This window comes from Rhincodon typus, chromosome 12 (assembly GCF_021869965.1).
Source record: "Rhincodon typus isolate 14 chromosome 12, sRhiTyp1.1, whole genome shotgun sequence".
NCBI lineage: Eukaryota > Metazoa > Chordata > Chondrichthyes > Orectolobiformes > Rhincodontidae > Rhincodon > Rhincodon typus.
This window is the reverse complement of record NC_063343.1, coordinates 109,888-128,754: the sequence shown is the minus strand read 5'-3', so window position 1 is coordinate 128,754 and position 18,867 is coordinate 109,888. Positions and strand designations below refer to the sequence as shown.

The following is an 18,867-nucleotide window of genomic DNA, read 5'->3' as shown; positions in this document are numbered from 1 at the left end:
TCTTGCTTTCTGCATATACTCACTGACCCCTTTAGCCCTAAGAGCTATGTCTAACTGCCTCTTGAAAGCATTCAGTGTTTTGGCCTCAACTGCTTTCTGTGGTGGATAATTCCACAGGATTATCACTTTCTGGGTGAAGAAATTTTTCCTTATTCCTATCCTATGTGGCCTACCCCATAGTGTTAGACCGTAACCCCTGGTTCTGTGTAACCCAGTCATTGGAAACATATTTCCTGTGTTTAGCCTGTTCTAGTCCTGTGAGATTTTTTAGGTTTCTATGAAATTCCCCCTTATTCATCCTAACCCCAGTGAATCTAGTCTCAACAGATCCAGTCTCTTTCATTTGTAGCTCCTGCCATCTCGGGGCTTAATTATGTGTTTGCACAGATTTATTCTACCAGTAATCCCTGACAGCTGCTTTAAAATGCAGGCAGACCAAGAAATTGCATCTGAATTTTCACCCAGCAGTTGCCTGTATCTTTTTTAAGTTAAGTGAGGAACAAATAAGATATGCCTATTGTTTTGTCTTTTACCCAGCCAAATTTGTTAACTGGCAAAGCCAGGACTTGATATTGAGTTTTTATCAATACTAATGAACATTGTCAACTGTAAATTCAAGTTCCGTTAGTTCAACTTTTTCTCTTAAATACTGGATTCTTCCTACTTTTTTTAATATAAAAAATTGACTGAGTTATCATAAATGGCTTGTGTAAGTAATATTGATGGCATTGTATTTAAATACCTGTTGCTGCTATTTCACTCCTGTATTGAATTTCAAATAATTAACTTGTTTTTATACTGTGTAAACTTTGACATCCATTGTCTAGACTCGACTTTATTAGTTGTATCTAGCTGCACATAAGGCAGTGGCCGCTTTAGTTATGGAAGTAACTATGATCCTTTGGGATGATGACCATGATAAAATATATATTTTGGAAACAGCTCAGTTGGCTGGATGGCTGGCTTGTGATGCTGAGTGAAGCCAACAGCATGGGTTCAATTCCCACACCAGGTGAGGATACCATGAAGGACTCTGCTTCTCAACCTCTTCCCTCACCTAAGACATGGTGACCCTCAGGTTAAATCACCACCAGTCGTGTGTCTTTAATGAGAGAGCAGCCCTATGGTAAGACTATAGTGACTTTACCTTTATTACTTACCTCCTTTTAAGACCATCATTTAGATACATTTCATCTGACCAAGCTATTGAAACTCTTTGCTAATTGCTCACTGTCTCTCAATGCAAACATCTTATACCTCTATGAAATGTGTTGAGTCTGTCTTTGTACTTTAAAAATGCCACTTGGCACAATTTGTTTTTTGGATTGGAGTCATCTGTGATTTAAGTAGGTGCTGGAAAAATGTATTGCCTGTTGAATTTCCAGCCTATACTGAAAGCCTGGAATCAACAGCTGGTTTCAGTTGTGCAACCTCGGCTTTAATGCTTCACTTATTTTTGTGCTTTAGCAGGAGAAAGCCCGCTCTGAGGTTTGTGATCAAAGATCAGAGAAACCATGTCCATCTACAATGCATATTCAGGATCTGGAAAAAGTTTCTGCAATTAATCAACACATCCAAGAGGGGATAGAAGAAAAAGTCTTAATATTCAACCAGCATGTCCAAGAGGATATAGAGGACAAAGTTTCAAAGCTCAACCAGCATATTCAAGACGATATAGAAGAGAAACTGAATCAACAAGAACTATGGCACCAGGTGGAGTTGCAAAGAGTGAGCAGCATCTTAACCACCAGATTGGAACAGCTTAAAGATCGAATCAGAGATTCTATCAAAGCAAACTTCGGTCTGTGTGATTTGCCCAAGGATGACTTTCCAGAACTGACATCTGTGGAGAAGGGTTTACTGATAGACAGCAATGGCATCATGGATAAAGAAGAGGCAAGAATATTAGGCCATCAGAAGCTCAATTTGAATTTGTCCTTAACATCAGGAGTTGTGCAGAATCACTTGTTGAATGGAAATAAGCATGCAGTCATCACAAATCGAGATCATAATGGCTCTGATATGGTTTTGTTGGAAAACTCATTGGGAAAGAAATCAAAGGGTTCAAAGTCTGATAATATTTCTACACTCCGACTAGAGGATGCTGGTGCAGTAGTACTGCATAAACCAACCACAGAATCAAAAGTGACACAGCAGATGTCAAGAAGTGGGAAACAACCAAGGCAGCCCAAGCAACAGACTTCTGAGGAGACCAAGAGCAAAAATGTGGTTTCAAGAAAAGATCATGAACAACCCACAGCTCCAAAAGTGCAGGGTTCCAAACAGCATTCAGTTACTACTAAACATAAGACAAATCAGAATCATGATGGCAAGTCAGCAGAGACTTCAAGAACTGTAACTGCCAAAGGTGATGAGTCCAAGCAAAGCAAGTGGAAAGGAATTGGTATTCTTTGCAGCTCTGAAACAAGTGAAGACAGGAAAAGTAATACTAAATATTCAAATAATGAGAAGGTGGAAGGATCTGAAACAAGAGGAGTTAAGGAAGAGCAACAAATAACAACTGACGGCTCTCAGCCAAAAGGCAAGAGCAAGAAAGGGAAAAAGAAAAAACAGGACAAGACCAACAACTGCGTTGGTAAGTTTTAATCAGGGAATTTTTGTTCTGATATTTTTATCACTTCAAAAGTTCCTGTGACTGAATGGGCAATTCTTGAAATACTGAGAGCAGGCCTGAGATTTGAAATTTTGACTATTGGCGATCTCTTTGAAGTGACAGCCTGAAGTGGCGTCTCCAGTTAATAATTTAAAGACAGTGAGCAGATTTATGAACAGAGGTATTGCAAAAATGAGAAAACTATTCAGTGGAGGCAGTAAGCAATACGAGCTGCCTAAAAAGATTAAAGATGTCAAGGGAACGTTGTAAACACAATTATCCAGGGCCACCGTGCCTAATGTAATGAGGGGACTATAATAAAATGGAAATAATTTTTTATTTAAATCTTTAAGGGAAGAATTTAATATTATCAGAGGCTCTCAATTTTGGTTAAAGCTTTGAAATGTTTTCCTGGTACACTTTTTTATTCAGTTACTTAATGACAGTATTAAAATGATGAAAGATGGTGCTTGCATCTTGTTTTGTGAGCAGTATTAGTTATTATATATTGTCCTTGAGTCATATTAGGAGCTATAGGGCAGATTTTCCACTGGCCAGACATTTGTTATGCCAGCGTAGCTAGGGGTTGTGAATGGGTTCCTTTGGAATCTCCATCGTAGCAGAATCTGAAGGAATTTCCCAGGAAATTTAATTATCCTTTGGGCAATTCCATTACACCTGGGACCCTCCATAAAAATCAGCTACTTGGAATGTTATGATGAAATTACTTAAAATAATTAGGCAGGAAAAGTTAGACGATTAAATCTAAAGTCTTATACAGAAGTAACCTCGCAACCACCGCTAAACCTTGACCTGACATTTTCGGGACCCAGTCACCTATTCCCTTCTCCCTGTTTGACTGGATTGGATTTGACCCACCGCAAGCTGCTCACCCTGACCTACCCTAAATACTTACCCAAACCTTTTACACCCTACCCTATGTCTTTCCCATGGCACTTTACCCCCATCTCCATTTTATATTTCTTCTTCTCATTTATTGCCACTCTGTGGAAAATCTAGCCCTACATTTCTGCCATTCCATTTTGCCATTTATTTCTAATGGGTTCATTCTGATTTAGGACTCAGAATTTATATTTTCTTGAAATAGTATGTATTTTAAAAAAATACATAAAAAATTAAAAAAATACCCAAGCTCCTCCTATTCCTTTAATGTCCCTGCATTAGTTTGCACTTGATTTGAAGCTTTTTTAAGGAAAGATGTAGATTATAGATTAGAAAAAATTTCTTTTGGCCATGTCTTTAATAGCTCTGAAATACTTGTTATGACACGAGTGCAGTTTGCCTAATGAATGTCTGTATTCAATAAATACAGCCTGATACCACTTTTTTTAATGCTGTGGGCTTCAACCTCATTGTAAAGTCTAGTATATGTCATTTTATTAATTGCTTTTGAAAATGTGTATGTGTTACAACAGCCACGCTACCTTAATTAATAGTCTGATACTTTGTTGAAAGAATTGAATCAAATAGGTTGAGCTCAATTTGCCACTTTCAAGTCAGGGCTGTCTTTCCCTAATTAATCTACACTAGTCCAGTTAACTGTTCATTTTATTCCACCTTATCATCCCTACATGTCTCTCCATCACTGATTCGTTTATATTTCCTGGACATATCCTTTCTCCCTGTTTTGTATGACCTTATCTGTTACATTTCTGCAGTTTTCTGGCAACCCCACACTTAAAACATAGAATAGTACAGCACAGGAATGACTCTTCAGCCCACACTGTTGTGCTGAACATGATGCCAAATTAATCTATCCCTTCTGCCTGCCCTTGGTCCACATTCCCCTGTTCCTTGCATTTTAAAGAGCGTATCTAAAGCCGTTTAAACACCCCTAATGTATCTGCTTCCATGACCACCCCTGGCAGTGCATTCCAAACTCCTGCCACTCTGTAAAAAGACTTGCCCCTCACATCTCCTTTGAACTTGTTCCTCTCACCTTAAATGCATGCCGTCTAGTATTAGACATTTCATTCTGGGGAAAAAGATTCTGACCATCAACCCTATCTATGCATCTCATAATTTTATAGACTTCTATCAAGTCTCCCCCAGCCTTTGCTGCTCTAGAGAAAACAACCTATGTTTTTCTAGCCTCTCGTTATAGCTCATACCCTCTAATCCAAGCAGCATCCTAGTAAACCTTTCCTGCGCCATCTCCAAAGCTTCCACATCCTTCCTGTAATGTGGTGACCACGTTTGAATGCTATCCTCTTAAGTATGGCCTAACCAAAGTCTTTTAAAGCTGCAATACGACATCCTGACTCTTGTACTGAATTCCCCGTCTAATAAAGGCAAGCATGAATGAGTTGGACCGAAGAGTCGGTGTCTGTGCTGTACAACTCTATAACTCTATGAATCTATTTGATCTCCCAAAGTGTAGTACCTCACACTTGCCCGCATTGAACACCTTCTGTCATTTCTCTGCCCATATCTGCAACTGATCTATATCCCACAGTTTATGCCGGTTTCAAAACTTCCAGTTTGCTGGTTCCAGCTGTCTCCTCTTTATCATGGGCATGCAAACCCTTTACACATCCATTCCCCACCAGGAGGGTCTTAGGGCTCTCCCCTTCTTCCTGGAGCAAAGACCTGAACCGTCCCCGCCCACCACCCCACTGCTTGGCCGAGCTCGTCCTCATCCTGAATAACTTCTCTTTTAACTCCTCTCATTTTCTTCAGGTAAGAGAGGTGGCCATGGGTACCCGCATGGGCCCTAGTTATGCCTGTCTCTTCTTGGGGTACGTGGAACATTCCTTGTACCAGTCCTATTCCGGCCCCTACCCACAACTGTTTGTCCGATACATCGGTGATCTCATTGGTGCTGCTTCCCTGTCTTGTCTGGAATTGGAAAATTTCATCAATTTCGCCTCCAATTTCTACCCTGCCCTCACTTTCACCTGGTCTATCTCTGACTCCTCCCTTCCCTTCCTCGACATTTCTCTGAAGAAGAGTCACCAGACCCGAAACGTTCAGTCTGTTTTTTCCTTCACAGATGCTGCCAGACCTGCAGAGCTTTTCCAGCAACTTTGTTTTTGTTCCTGTATCCCACAGTATTCTTTGGCAACCTTCTAGATTATCCACAACTCCTCTGATATTGTCTGCAAACTTACTAACCTACTGTCTTCGATCACAGAATGTATCCAAGCGGTTATTTTCGGATTCAGTTAAATGTGGTTAAGAGAAGGCTAGATGACAGCAATTTGCTTAAATATGAACATTTATTGAGTAATAGTAAAAGACAAAAAAAAGGAACATTGATGAACTAATTAAAAAAATGGAAAAGAGAGGAAAAAAAAACAATAAGCTTGACGCCCTTCTGCCCATCGAGGATCCCTTGATCGACAGCTGTTCTGGTTGTTCCTGGTGATCCCTGTCCAAGGTGAACTCCAGCAACTTATATAGTATAACAAATAGCAAGGCTCAGAAAAATCTACAGATAAGCAAGTTGATTGTGCTGACTTTGGTATGTACAAGAATATTTCCACAGTGCTTCCCTAACACTGAAATGTGTTATTGATGAATGGCTTGATGTGCTGAGGGTGCCTCATCCGTCACTGTGTTGCAATGTTAAAATTCTGCAAATGGGTTCAGCCTTCAGTGTCTCCAGTTTCTTTTAAAAAAGAAATGAAATTCATCCATTTCATGTTAAGCAGAATGAGTTAATTAGCATTAAGCTGGTACAGATACAAAAGAGGGTGGGGTGTAAATCCTTGCCCGTAATTATGTCATCTGTCTCTCCTCCTCCTTGAAGCCCACCCCTTTTGTTAAATTTGCCTTTCCTAATCTCCTCACACACATGGAGTTGCATTTTCAACATTCTAATGTTCCATTAACAATCTTATCATCCGGAATTAAAAGCTCACTCATGTTAAAACAGTATTTGGAAGTTCACTCTGGCCAGAGAATGAAATTCCAAACTTGGTAATTTCTGGAATTAAAATTTACCCAAGTCCAAACATACAGCCAATTCCAAAAGGTAAATTTTTACCAAGGCTTACAAACCAAATTTTTGTATCAACATTTTGTTGCAGATTTTTTGCTTTACACAGCCACTGATGGTTTCTTAAAAGGATATTACATTAACCATACATGTTCCACACTAATATAGGCACACATAGGCTCATACCACACTTTCAAATCACCATTCCCAAAATGCAAACTAAAACTTCAAAATATCCCCAGATTTTGAGCTCCAGGGAACAAAAAGACTCAAATTATACAAAACAACATTTAGCAACCAACAAACAAAGGTGCATTCAAACCAGGCCATAAAGATTTAACACTTCTACAAGGTTCAGTGCACTTGAACAGTGCAGAAACCTGGCTTCAAGTTCTCTTCCTTCCGGGGGTCCTAATTGTGCTAACGTGTGAGCTACAGACCCGAATCCGGGGCCTGCTGCATTCTGCCCTGAAATACAGAAGGTCTCGAGCATCAAGTTGCTTTTTCCTTCTCTTAAACATTTTCCTGAATCTCATCCTCGTCACCAAAAATGTTTTGGATCACAGAGTGTATCCAAGTGGTTCTTTTTGGATTCAGTTAAATGTCGTTAAGAGAAGGCTTGACAGCAGCAATTTGCTTAAATATGAACATTTATTGAGCAATAATAAAAGACAAAAAAGAAAGGAACATTTATTAAGTAAATAAAAAAAATGAAAAAGAGAGGACCAAAACAATAGGCCATATGCCCTTCTACACATCAGGAACCCCTCGATTGATGACTGGTCTGGAGGCTGAGGTTGTTCCCAGCACCGATCCTGGTCCGAGGTGAAGTCCAGCAACTTGGAACAAAACTCTCTCTCTTTTACAGTGTATCAAACAGCAAGGCACAGAAAAAACAATTACAGAAAAACACGTTTGTGTCGTCTTCGGCATGTATAGGAATGTTCACAGGATTCATTCATGGTCATGCAGCTGCCTTTCCAATTACATATGACTAAATGTATGGAACTTGTAAACTATGTTATCTCAAGATTCATTGCTGCACATCACAAAGAGTTGTGAATAAACAGATGGAACACAGTAGCAGAATTTTAAAAAATTTAAATAGTGAACAGTGTGATCGTTTTAATGATACAAGATATATGTTTGCGAAAATTGAGACTTCATAATCAGCTTATATTTACACTTCACCCTTGTTTATCATGGGAATAGATGCTCAAATGATCTTTATTATATTTAGAAGGTGCAGGTTAAATGTTGTGTTTATATATGACATAGGTGTGCTTTTACATTTTGGCACTTAACTATTGACAGTGAATACAGATGATGACTGATCACCCTAATTAGAAGCTAGTTCCTTTTAAAGACACTCTGTGCCATTATATTTATAGAGGTACTGGCCTGTCTAGCCTGTCTTCAAAAGTGGACAAGTGCAGGGAACTACATGAAGAAGAATGTGAAAAGTATAATGTTATGATTTTGTAACATTTATTAGTCATATTTTATTGTATGCAATTTTTGTACTGTTTTAATTATGTTCCTAGTTCAGAGAACTGATGAACTTGCAGAAGGGCAAGACAGTATGTTGGCATCCTCTGACACTCCAAAACCCAAACAAAGTGGTAAGGATTGCCCTTAAAATGAACTTCTCAATGTCTTTAATTTCTTTGCATTTGTGTACTTTCTCTGAAACCTAACCTCCCTAACTAACTAATTCAATAATAAGAAATTTCCACAACCACCGAATAAGCAGGCCCCATACTGCTATCACAGCTATTAAAAAATAATTTTTTGTGATCGTTGGCAGTTGGTTGCTCTGTCTGTATCCTTAGTTCATCTAGCATATTACAGTCCTGTCACATGAAAATAAATTTCTGAATACTGTTATATTTAACTAGTGCATGTTAGACAAGTTAAATTAAAATTCATGCCTCTTAATAATGTTTCATTGTGGTGTTTATTCAGTGTTTGACCTGGCATGCTTATGTAGTTTTCTCTCTTCCAGATGATGTGTTTCTCCCCAAGGACATTGATCTTGATAGTGTGGAAATGGATGAGACAGACCGTGAAGTGGAACATTTTAAGAGGTAAATAAAGAGAGGACAAACTGATTAGCAAAAGAATTCAATAGAGAATTAGGACAGGGTAAACTTGATCTTGGTGTCTTGCATGTGAGATGGAAAAGTCAGTTTTGCTTTCCGCATTAATAGACACTGCCAATTAGACCATAAGACATAGGAGCAGAAATTAGACCATTCGGCCCATCGAGTCTGCTCCACCATTCAATCATGGCTGACAAGTTCCTCAACCCCATTTTTCTGCTTTCTCCCCATAACTCTTGATCCCCTTGATAATCAAGAACCTATCAATCTCAATCTCAAATGTACTCAAATGACCTGTCCTCCACAGCCTTATGTGGCAGTGAATTCCACAGATTCACCACTCTCTGGCTGAAGAAGTTTCTCCATATCTCTGTTCTAAAAGGTTGTCCCTTTACTCTAAGGCTGTTCCCTCGGGTCCTAGACTCTCCCACCAATGGAAACATCTTCCCAACATACACTCTGTCCAGGCCATTCAGTATCGGTAAGTTTCAATTAGGTCCACACTCATCCTTCTAAACTCCAATGAGTATAGATCCAGATTCCTCAAATGTTCCTCATATGTTAATCTTTCCATTCCTGGGACCATTCTCGTGAACCTCCTCTGAACCTGCCCCAGGGCCAGTACATCCTTCCTGAGATATGGGACCCAAAACTGCACACGATACTCCAAATGTAGCCTGACTAGAGCCTTATAAAGCCTCAGAAGTACATCCCTGCTTTTATATTCAAGTCCTCTCAAAATAAATGCAAACATTGCATTTGCCTTCCTGACTACTGACTCAAACTGCAAGTTTACCTTGAGAGAATTCTGAACCAGAGCTCCCAAGTCTCTTTACACTTCAGACTTCTGAATTTTCTCCCCATTTTGAAAATAGTCCATGCTTTTATTCTTCTTACCAAAGTGCATGACCTCACACTTTCCCACATTGTACTCCATCTGCCACTTGTTTGCCCACTCTCCTAACCTGTCCAATTCCTTCTGCAGCCTTCCTACCACCTCAATACTACCTGTCCCTCCACCTATCTTTATATCGTCTGCAAACTTAGCCAGAATGCCCTCAGTTCCTTCATCTAGATCATTAATGGACAAAGTGAAAAGTTGTGGTCCCAACACTGACCCTTGTGGAACGCCACTTGTCACCGGCTGCCATCCTGAGAAAGACCCCTTTATCCCCACTCTCTGCTTTCTGCCAGACAACCAATCTTCTATCCATGCTAGTATCTTGCCTCTAACACCATGGGCCCTTATCTTACTCAGCAGCCTCCTGTGTGAGACCTTGTCAAAGGCCTTCTGGAAGTCCAGGTAGATAACATTCATTGGCTCTCCTTGGTCTACCCTGCTCATTACTTCCTCAAAGAATTCTAGCAGATTTGTCAGGCATGACCTCTCCTTGATGAAACCATGCTGACTTTGCCCTATTTTAGTATACACTTCCAAATATTCAGAAATCTCATCCTTTACAATGGTCTCCAAAATCTTACCCATGACCGAGGTTAGGCTAATTGGCCTGTAATTTTCCATCTTTTGCCATATTCCCTTTTTAAACAGGGATGTCACGTTAGCGATTTTCCAGTCCTCTAGGGCCCTTTCTGACTCTAGCGATTCCTGAAAGATCACCACTAATGCTTCCACTGTCTCTTCAGCTATCTCATTTAGGACTCTGGGGTGTAGTCCATCTGGTCCAGGTGACTTGTCCACCTTCAGGCCAATCAGTTTTACTAGCACCTTTTCCTTGGTGATGGTCACCATACTCAGCTCTGCCCCCTGACTCTCTTGAATTTTTGGGATATTACTCGTGTCTTCCACCATGAAGACAGACGCGAAGTAGTTATTCAGTTCCTCAGCCATTTCCTTGTTCCTCACTACTATCTCTTCACCGTCATTTTCCAGTGGTCCAATGTCCACTTTTGCCCCTTATATATCTAAAGAAACTCTTACAGTCTTCATTTATATTACTGGCTAGCTTACCCTTATATTTAATCTTCTCCCTCCTTATTTCTTTTTTTGTTGCCCTCTGTTGGTCTTTGTAAGCTTCCCAGTCCTCTGGTTTCCAGTTGCCCTTCACCACATTATATGCTTTCTCTTTTGCTTTTATGCTGTCCCTGACTTCCTTAGTCAGCCATCGTTGCCTCATCCTCCCTGTACCATGCTTCTTTTTCCTAGGGATAAATTTTTGCTGTGTCTCCTGAGTTACTCCCAGAAACTCCTGCCAATGCTGTTCCACTGTCTTTCCTGCTGGGCTCCTCTTCCAGTCGATTCTGCCCCGCTACTCCCTCATCCCTCTGTAGTCGCCTGTATTCAGCTGTAATACTGTTACCTCTGATTCTATCTTCTCCCTCTCAAATTGCAGAATACATTCTATCATTTTATGATCGCTGCCTCCTCAGGGTTCCTTTACCTTAAACTGCCTTATCAAGTCTGCCTCATTGCACAACACTAAATCCAACATTGCCTGTTCCCTTGTGGGTTCCACCACGAGCTGCTCCAAAAAGCCATCTCGTAGACATTCCACAAAGTCCTTTTCTTGCAATCCACTACCAAAACGTTTTTCCCAGTCCACCTGCATATTGAATCCCCCATGATCACTGTGAGTTTGCCTTTCTCACACACCTTTTCTATCTCCTGGTGTATCTTGCGCCCCAGCTCCTGACTACTGTTTGGAGGCCTGTACACAACCCCAGCTATGGTTTTTTTTTTTGTTTACCTTTTGCGGTTCCTCAATTCTACCCACTTTAATCTGACATTTATTTATAATTTGGTATCTTTTGACATTGTTCACAGAATAAAAGCTAAAATATCAGTTTTGTAATTGCCTTTGCATATTTCCACTCAACTTTCTATCAGTTTGATTTTTCTTGCTTGCTGTCCGTTTTGTTTGGCTTAAACTCTCATTTATTCTGTCTCACTTATGCACGCTCTATTTTCTTCTTTCTCTGTCTCTCGCTCTCTGTGTCTCTCTTTTTCAATTCAAACCAATGCATGGACCTAATCAGGACCTAAACCTGACACTGGGCAATGTCTCCTGCAAACTGAACAGCCACACAACACATGGGGACAAACAAGCAGCAGGCCTTTAATGTGCATATCATCTTAAAGTCATTGCACAACAAGGAGAAACTAGAGGAAATAACTGTGCATGCTGTGTACAGGTCTATATAACTGCTATTCCCATAGCATTAAATAATGAGTTCATGATGCAACAATTGACTTCCAGTCTTGAGATCTAGGTGGGAAGTAGCTGCTGTTAAATTCCTTCATAATTTCCTTGATGGTTTTTCTGGGGTATAGGTAGGAATTTCTGTTCTTCAGTAGTTCGTGAACTCCTGCTTACAGCATGAAGTCTGCTTACTGACTGAAGCAACAGCTGTCAGGAGAGGAACCAGATACAGCTGTAAGATCATCTCAGAAGGAGAATATATTTTGTGGGCAGTTCAAGGTTTGTTTGAATTTTCTTTTAAATTGTTTGATTTAACTCTTACCTTCCAAGGAAGATAAGAGTTCTTCTGCAAACTGAAGTGGGTTGGAGGATAAATTGCTGTAAAACTGGAAGCTTAAACAGAAGCACATATGCCTCTATAGAGTGAAGGATACCTGTTTAGTTAGTGTCTGTGATATTTTGATTATAAATTTGTATCATTTTATTACCATATATTTAGATGAAAAAAAGGTGTGTGTGAAAAATCAGTATATTTCCAGGAATTATGTCTGCTTACTGTCCAAAGGTGAAGAGATAAGTATTTTCTTCTCCGAGAGCTGACCTGAAATGCTGTTAATGGCTTTCATTTTCTTTTTTTTCACTTTGCCATTGACAACTATTATTACACGTTACATCTTTTTCCCAACATGCCGTTCTGGTACAAAGCTGTCTTCAGTTTTTCTTTCTGCCTCTCCTGTTTTGTCCTTCCTGAAGCTTTTTCTGTCCCGTATGTCCTGTCTTACTTCAGTCCTCAATCACACTAGATTTGTCACTTGTAGTACTCTCTTTCCTTGCTGTCACAGTCCCTGTTCCCTTGTTTATTTCTCAAACTTGTTCATTTCTGCACTGTTACTCTTGTGATATCTCTTTTTTTTTCTCTCTCTCTCTCTCTCTCTCTCTCTGAAATAAATGCTTATTTCATTTAGACTCCCCCTCTCATTACTCCTCATGGGTTCTCATGGTCAAAGTTTCCCTGCTGCTTTCCTGATCCCTTCTAGCTGAATGTGTTGTCTTTCTTATCTTGATATATTGCCTCCATCCTTCACACACAGTTGCTCACCTCTTCTGTCCCTCTTGCCCCTTCCTATTTGCTTCTCCCACAAACACATGCTGTTCCTTTTACATGTGTGTTTCATCATCTTCTTATTTGCTCCTGAGGCCATTTGCTCACCCCTGCACTCCTGCCATTAACTGCATTTCCTTAAGGGTTCTTGATGTTTGCTCATATCTTTTGCACAGGACAGAGGAATTTGAAAAGATGAATAGTCATCAGCCCAACAGTAGGTGGCTCAGTGGGTAGCACTGCAGCCTTACAGTGTCAGGAACCCAGGTTCAATTCCACCCTTGGGCGACTATCTCTGTTGAGTTTGCACATTCTCCCTATGTCTGCGTGGGTTTCCTCTGGGTATTCCGGTTTCTTCCCACGGTTGTGCAGGTTAGGTGAATAGGCTATGTTAAATTGCCCAGCGTGTCCAGGGATGTGCAGGTTAGGTGAGTTAGCCATGGAAATCCAGGTTTAAAGGCATAGGGTGGGGCTGTGGTTCTGGTTTGAATGCTCTTCAGAGGGTCAGTATGGACTTGATTAGTCTAATGGCCTGCTTCCACACAAGTGATTCTATAATATGTTGTGGCCTGTATTTTGTATTCAGTGACCAGGTGTTGGTGCTCGCTGCTGACCACAGCCTAAAGTGCCCCTTGCATGTTGCAGCATTCTTGGTGAGCATTGCACTGGTAAAGCATTCAAATGCCCCCTCAATGCAGGTTCCAGCATAACTCTACAGTGTGCTGTAAAGTGGAGATAAAGAACAGAACACACAGTGCGATGAATAGAAACGAACCCCATAAGATCTGTCGAAACAGGAGGTCTTGATATGCCTAGAAAATTGAAAATTATTTGTGTAATCACTTTTACAATGCCGTATGCATGTAAACAGAATTTAATAAAAATATAAATGTGAACAGAATAGACGTTTCAGCAAAAAATAGATCAGCATGTGGTATCAGAATAATGTTAAGCCATATAAACAACTATTTTAAAAATTCAGAAATATTCAGAATCACATTGTTAAATTTGAGGAGAAATGAAAAATCTCAACGCTGACATTTTGGGAGCTTGTCATCTCCCTTGTACCAACATCTTCAGTCACTGTTAATGAATTCACAGAGGAGGTTCCTTCCAATTCAACACCAGTCCTGAAACATTGTGGTAAGAAATGTTTGTTGTAGGTGGGCACTCATCCCAAATTTGCATCATTACCATTTTTTCCTTTTAGCATTACAAAATTACATTTGGAACAGGAGAGAATGACCCAGCACAGCTTCCAAGATTTCCTTGAGGTGCACTCCTGGAATTGCTAGTACTTTCATTGTAGTAATGATGGTGATGGTAACAGATGTGCTATCATTACCAATCCAAAAATTCAGCATAAGGATTCTAGGATGGGAGTTATATCATTGGAGTAAATAGAATTAGTCAAGTTTTAATGTCTGGATAAAAAGCAGGACCTATCCAACCATTTACCATCCCTTCAGTCTCCTCTTAATCACCAGTGAACTGATGGGAGGTGTCATCAACAGTGCTATCAAGCAGCATCTGCTCAGCAATAACCTGCTCACTGGCGCCCTCATATCTAAAAGTACTTGACAAAATATTATTGTTGTGTTATTTATTTCTGCCTTAATGGCTGATGGTTCACTTTGAGAAGATCTAATATATAAAATATAGCTGAGCTATTTCAGAAACTATCTATGAACAGTGCATTGCTGTAACAAAGCAACTATGACTTTATGGTGGCCATGACATTATCTTTCTCCATATGATGTTCTGACATATTGTTTTCTCTCTAGGTTTTGTCTTGATTCTGCCAAGCAGACAAGGCCAAAGGTCTCCGTGAACTGGTCCAACTTCAGCCTGAAAAAGGGGCCAAGTACAGCACACTGAAGATTGCACCACACTCTTGCCTAAGGAAAACTGGAATTATCCTGCAGTTAACACATTCCTTACCTTAATGGGTATTGGCCTGTTCTCCCCAACTCAAAGCAATTTGCTGTGATCGATAAACAACATGCTGTGATATCATCCACAACCAGTGCCTTAGCCAGAAGAAGTGCACATTTCTAACTGGGTGGCACAATTATTTCTTGGGTTGGTTTGTTGTGCTGTATGGTCATTGTGAGAAATGGTTCGTCAGTAGTGCTGACGCCAATGGAGCAATTCTGAATTTCGGTAGAAACCAATAACACAGTTTTATAGATGGACAATTGATTTTTTTCTTAAACGTTTTTTTTTCTCCTGGTTGGGAGGGGGAGGGGAGCAAAAGAGAGTCCGAAGAAATATGGGGTTGGGTATTATTTCTTTCAGAGAGACAAGGCAAACAAATTTTGTAGCACTTATCAAACGGATTAAAATGTATCTGTTGTACATGTGGACTATTATCGAACTGACTTTTAGAGGATCTTGTGCTCTTAATTATAAGCAAAACAAGCAAGTATGAAGATCGAATAAAATATTTCACCACTCAAATTTTGCACAGCCATGAGTGAAGCTTTACCTTTCCTCCTGTGGCAAGAAAAGTATACAGTAAGTGCTATTTTGGAATTTTTTTGGGGGAGGGGAAGGGAAGTAAAGGTGGCCATAAACGTAGTTGTCACCTACATGATAACGATACAGCAAAGACAACAGTTCTTGTCTTTAGATTTTATGTAATAAACTGAGAGAATAAGTAATGTGCTTTTTTCATGTGACAGATTACCTTCCCACAAGTCTGAGATGTTTATATGACATTTGTAGAATTTAAAAATATATGAAGAAGGGCGGTAAGCTAAGTTTCTATCATTACTTTCAAAACTGACACCTAGGTTAGAGTGTGCAGCCTGTTTTCCTGAATAAGTATGTAAGAGTCTGTAAAACACTGAAGTTGAGTCTTGATTGTGGAGCAATAGAAATTGCTGTAGTCCCCATTAAAACAAACAACTCAAGATAACTTTGATGGAAAGTACTCTTCCCCTTTTGGCTTTCGATATATTACCCAGCTGTATCGATGACAGCAGTTAATTGAGAACCCACGTAGTACGCTATAAGGAAATGTATTGTCAGGCTAATAGCATTGTAGTTAATTGTGCAAAGTGCTCATTATTAGTTGGTGTTGTATAGTTAAATTGAAAGCCTTACTTCAGCTTTCATCTCAATTTAAAAGCCCTCTTTCTTCTAATTACAATATCAAATTCAGAAGTGCTAGATCCCCTATTACAAAGATGGTTTAAAAAAAATGGGCACTAGAACAATATCGGTTGTCAGTCTGCTTGGAGCACAAATTTCTGATAACTGTTATCTTTTGCATTGAATACCAGCAATAATCGCAAATAACTTTGGTTTTGATCTGAAATCCAGTGTCGCCAGTGTACTGGGGTTGCAAATTATGAGAAAGTATGGAAGTGAAATGTGAAGTCTTTAAAAGAAAGCTTTGCAGTTACCGTTTTGGATTACAGCATGGGAGTAATAGAGCTTGTCATTACTTGGTGTAGTCATCCAGTCAGGTGTGCTGCAGTGCTGTTTTCATATAGCAGATTAATTGTATAGTGATCAGACACTTTGATTAGAGCCTATTTGCATTCAGTCCAAGTGCTGCATATGTCTTGTCAACAATTGAGCACGCTTAATCAAATTTTAGATATATCTATGCTAAAATTGATTTGAAATTTAATTCTGGTTTTTTAAAAATTAATCCTATTTCTTGAATTGCTGCCACATCCTACCCAAGGATTCTCGGGCGACACGGTGGTTAGCACTGCTGCCTCACAATGCCAGGGATCTGGGTTGATTCCACCCTCGGGTGAGTGTCTTTATGGAGTTTGCACATTCTCCACGTGTTTGCGTGGGTTTCCTCCAGGTGCTCTGTTTTCCTCCCACAGTCCAAAGATGTGCCGGTTAGATGGATTGACCATGCTTAATTGCGCATAGTGACCAGGGATGTACAGGCTAGGTGGATTAGCCATGGGAAATGCAGGGTTACAGGTATATAGTAATGGAGTAGGTCTGGGTAGGATGCTTTTCAGAGGGTTGGTGTGGACTCGATGGGTCAAATGGCCTGCTTCTGTAGGGATTCTATGATTCTAAGTACAAGGCTGTAATTGCAAGAAAGAAAGGAAAAGATGTGAGCCATGTGGTATCTTCATGGCAAGTATTAATTGCTGAAACAAACTGGTTGGTATCTGCTATAAGTCGTGGAATAGACCATACTTTGCAGTGTGTTATGCTGTAAGTTAATGGCTTCCTACTACACCACCATATTGGAGTGTGTAGTGGTGATTTATTTATATATATAAATAAAAAACCTGTAGTGGCCGACCCACTTTCATATTATGGTCAATTTCCAACTTGGAATTGATCATTTACAATAAACTTTATAAATGTGTCTAGAAACCACATTGTAAATATTTTGTGTATAGTGGTGTCAGGTGCGGGTAGTGTTTAATACACACCTGCACAATACAGACTGACAAACTTTATATTCAAGTGTTTTTATCTACTTCAATAACTCTCTTGGAAAAGTAAATCGGCTATAATCGTTGTAAAGTTCATTTTATGTGAAGATTAAATAAAATCCTCACCAATGTGATGGAAACTGAATGAGAGCCTTTGTTGTGTATTAGTGCCGAGTTGAATTTACATTGCAATATATGACTTGTGATTTCATCCTTTACTTTTCAATGCTGTCAACAGGTCATACTACTTGAACCCCAGGGTATGCATATCAGTATCACCCTATTCCCACAAGGTGAACAACACTATACTTGATTCATTTTATTTCTAAAATCCTGTTTCTTGGTTGGTATCCCATTTATATTGTTGCCTTATTATGTTTTTGTTAAAGAGAAAGTTTGCTTATGATATTTATAATGCATTTTTAAATATATTATAGTGGATGCTATTACAAAAAATCAATTTAGCGTGAATCAGGTGGCCATTATCATCAATCTGAGTTCATGACTGCATTGTAGATAATGTAAGATATAGGTTTGCTTATCATTTTCATACCCTACTGATCACTCCTGAAATTAATATCCAACCTGAAATGTAAGTTTATTTTCAGAGTGATTTTCATTATGAGAGAACAGTATGAAAACCCATTTTGCTTGTGAGGCCTTTTTCATACTTGCAATACACCTTGATATTTTTGGAAAGTGATACCCATCTGTTGAAGTAATTTCAACTTTGGGCACGATATCAAGGGCACATGTTTCAAGTAATTACTTGTAGTTATCAAGTTTAAAGATTTAATGTTGTCATTTTTTTGTCTGTTTAAATTGTAATTGTTAGTTTTGTTTTGTTCTATCATGTGTACCTTTTTTATGTTGTAACAAGGACAATTTTTTAATCTACTTAAAACCAAAAATTGTAGTTTTATATTATTTCCTGGCATTAGCCAGCTTGAACTACAACCTAATAGTATAAATTGACTGTTAACACTAAAGAATGTAGGTTTGTACTATTCCAGCCAAGTCTCTTTGGCATCCTTTCTTAAATTATGTACTGTGACTTGCCTTTCTTTTTGCAAGATAAATACAATGACTTGATGAAGATATGTGTACTTATTATTTAGAGATTTATACCCATTTGTAGTCTAGAAAGAAATGAAATTACAATCCTGCAGGTTTTCACAAGAAGTGGCATTTACCAATTAGCTCCAAATACAACATTCAGCCACATTTCAGAGATTTAATGTGTTTACTTTCAGCAATTGTCTGTGCAAGAATAAATCTTAACACGACAGAGTTGTCTAATGTTTATCGTCAAAACAGAAAATGAGATGTTAGGGGAAAGTTAAGTGGTTTTGATTTGGAGGCTTTTTGTTTGAATATAATTTATTTTGCTTGCTTCACTTGCTTTTAGTCTGATATTTCTGATAATAGTACTTGCTTAGAAAGTGACCCTTGCTAGAGAAATTTTGACTACTTGAGGTTAAATCCAGCAGTTAGTGACGAGAAGTAGTT

At 39.2% G+C, this 18,867-nt stretch overlaps 1 protein-coding gene across 3 annotated transcripts in view; it reads left to right on the top strand.

Annotated features, from left to right (window-relative positions):
* LOC109921957 (protein FAM193B) overlaps positions 1–18,454 on the top strand; it is an 88,405-nt gene extending 69,951 nt beyond the window's left edge. For 2 of the 3 annotated variants that reach the window (XM_048603650.1, XM_048603648.1), the window contains exons 8-11: positions 1,468–2,596; positions 8,120–8,197; positions 8,581–8,662; positions 14,722–18,454. In XM_048603650.1, the coding sequence (XP_048459607.1) occupies positions 1,468–2,596; positions 8,120–8,197; positions 8,581–8,662; positions 14,722–14,815 (1,383 nt within the window). In that variant the 3' untranslated portion in view covers positions 14,816–18,454. The remainder of the gene's footprint in view (positions 1–1,467; positions 2,597–8,119; positions 8,198–8,580; positions 8,663–14,721) is intronic. The other variant, XM_048603649.1, reaches the window with a different exon arrangement.
* Positions 18,455–18,867: the final 413 nt, after the last annotated feature.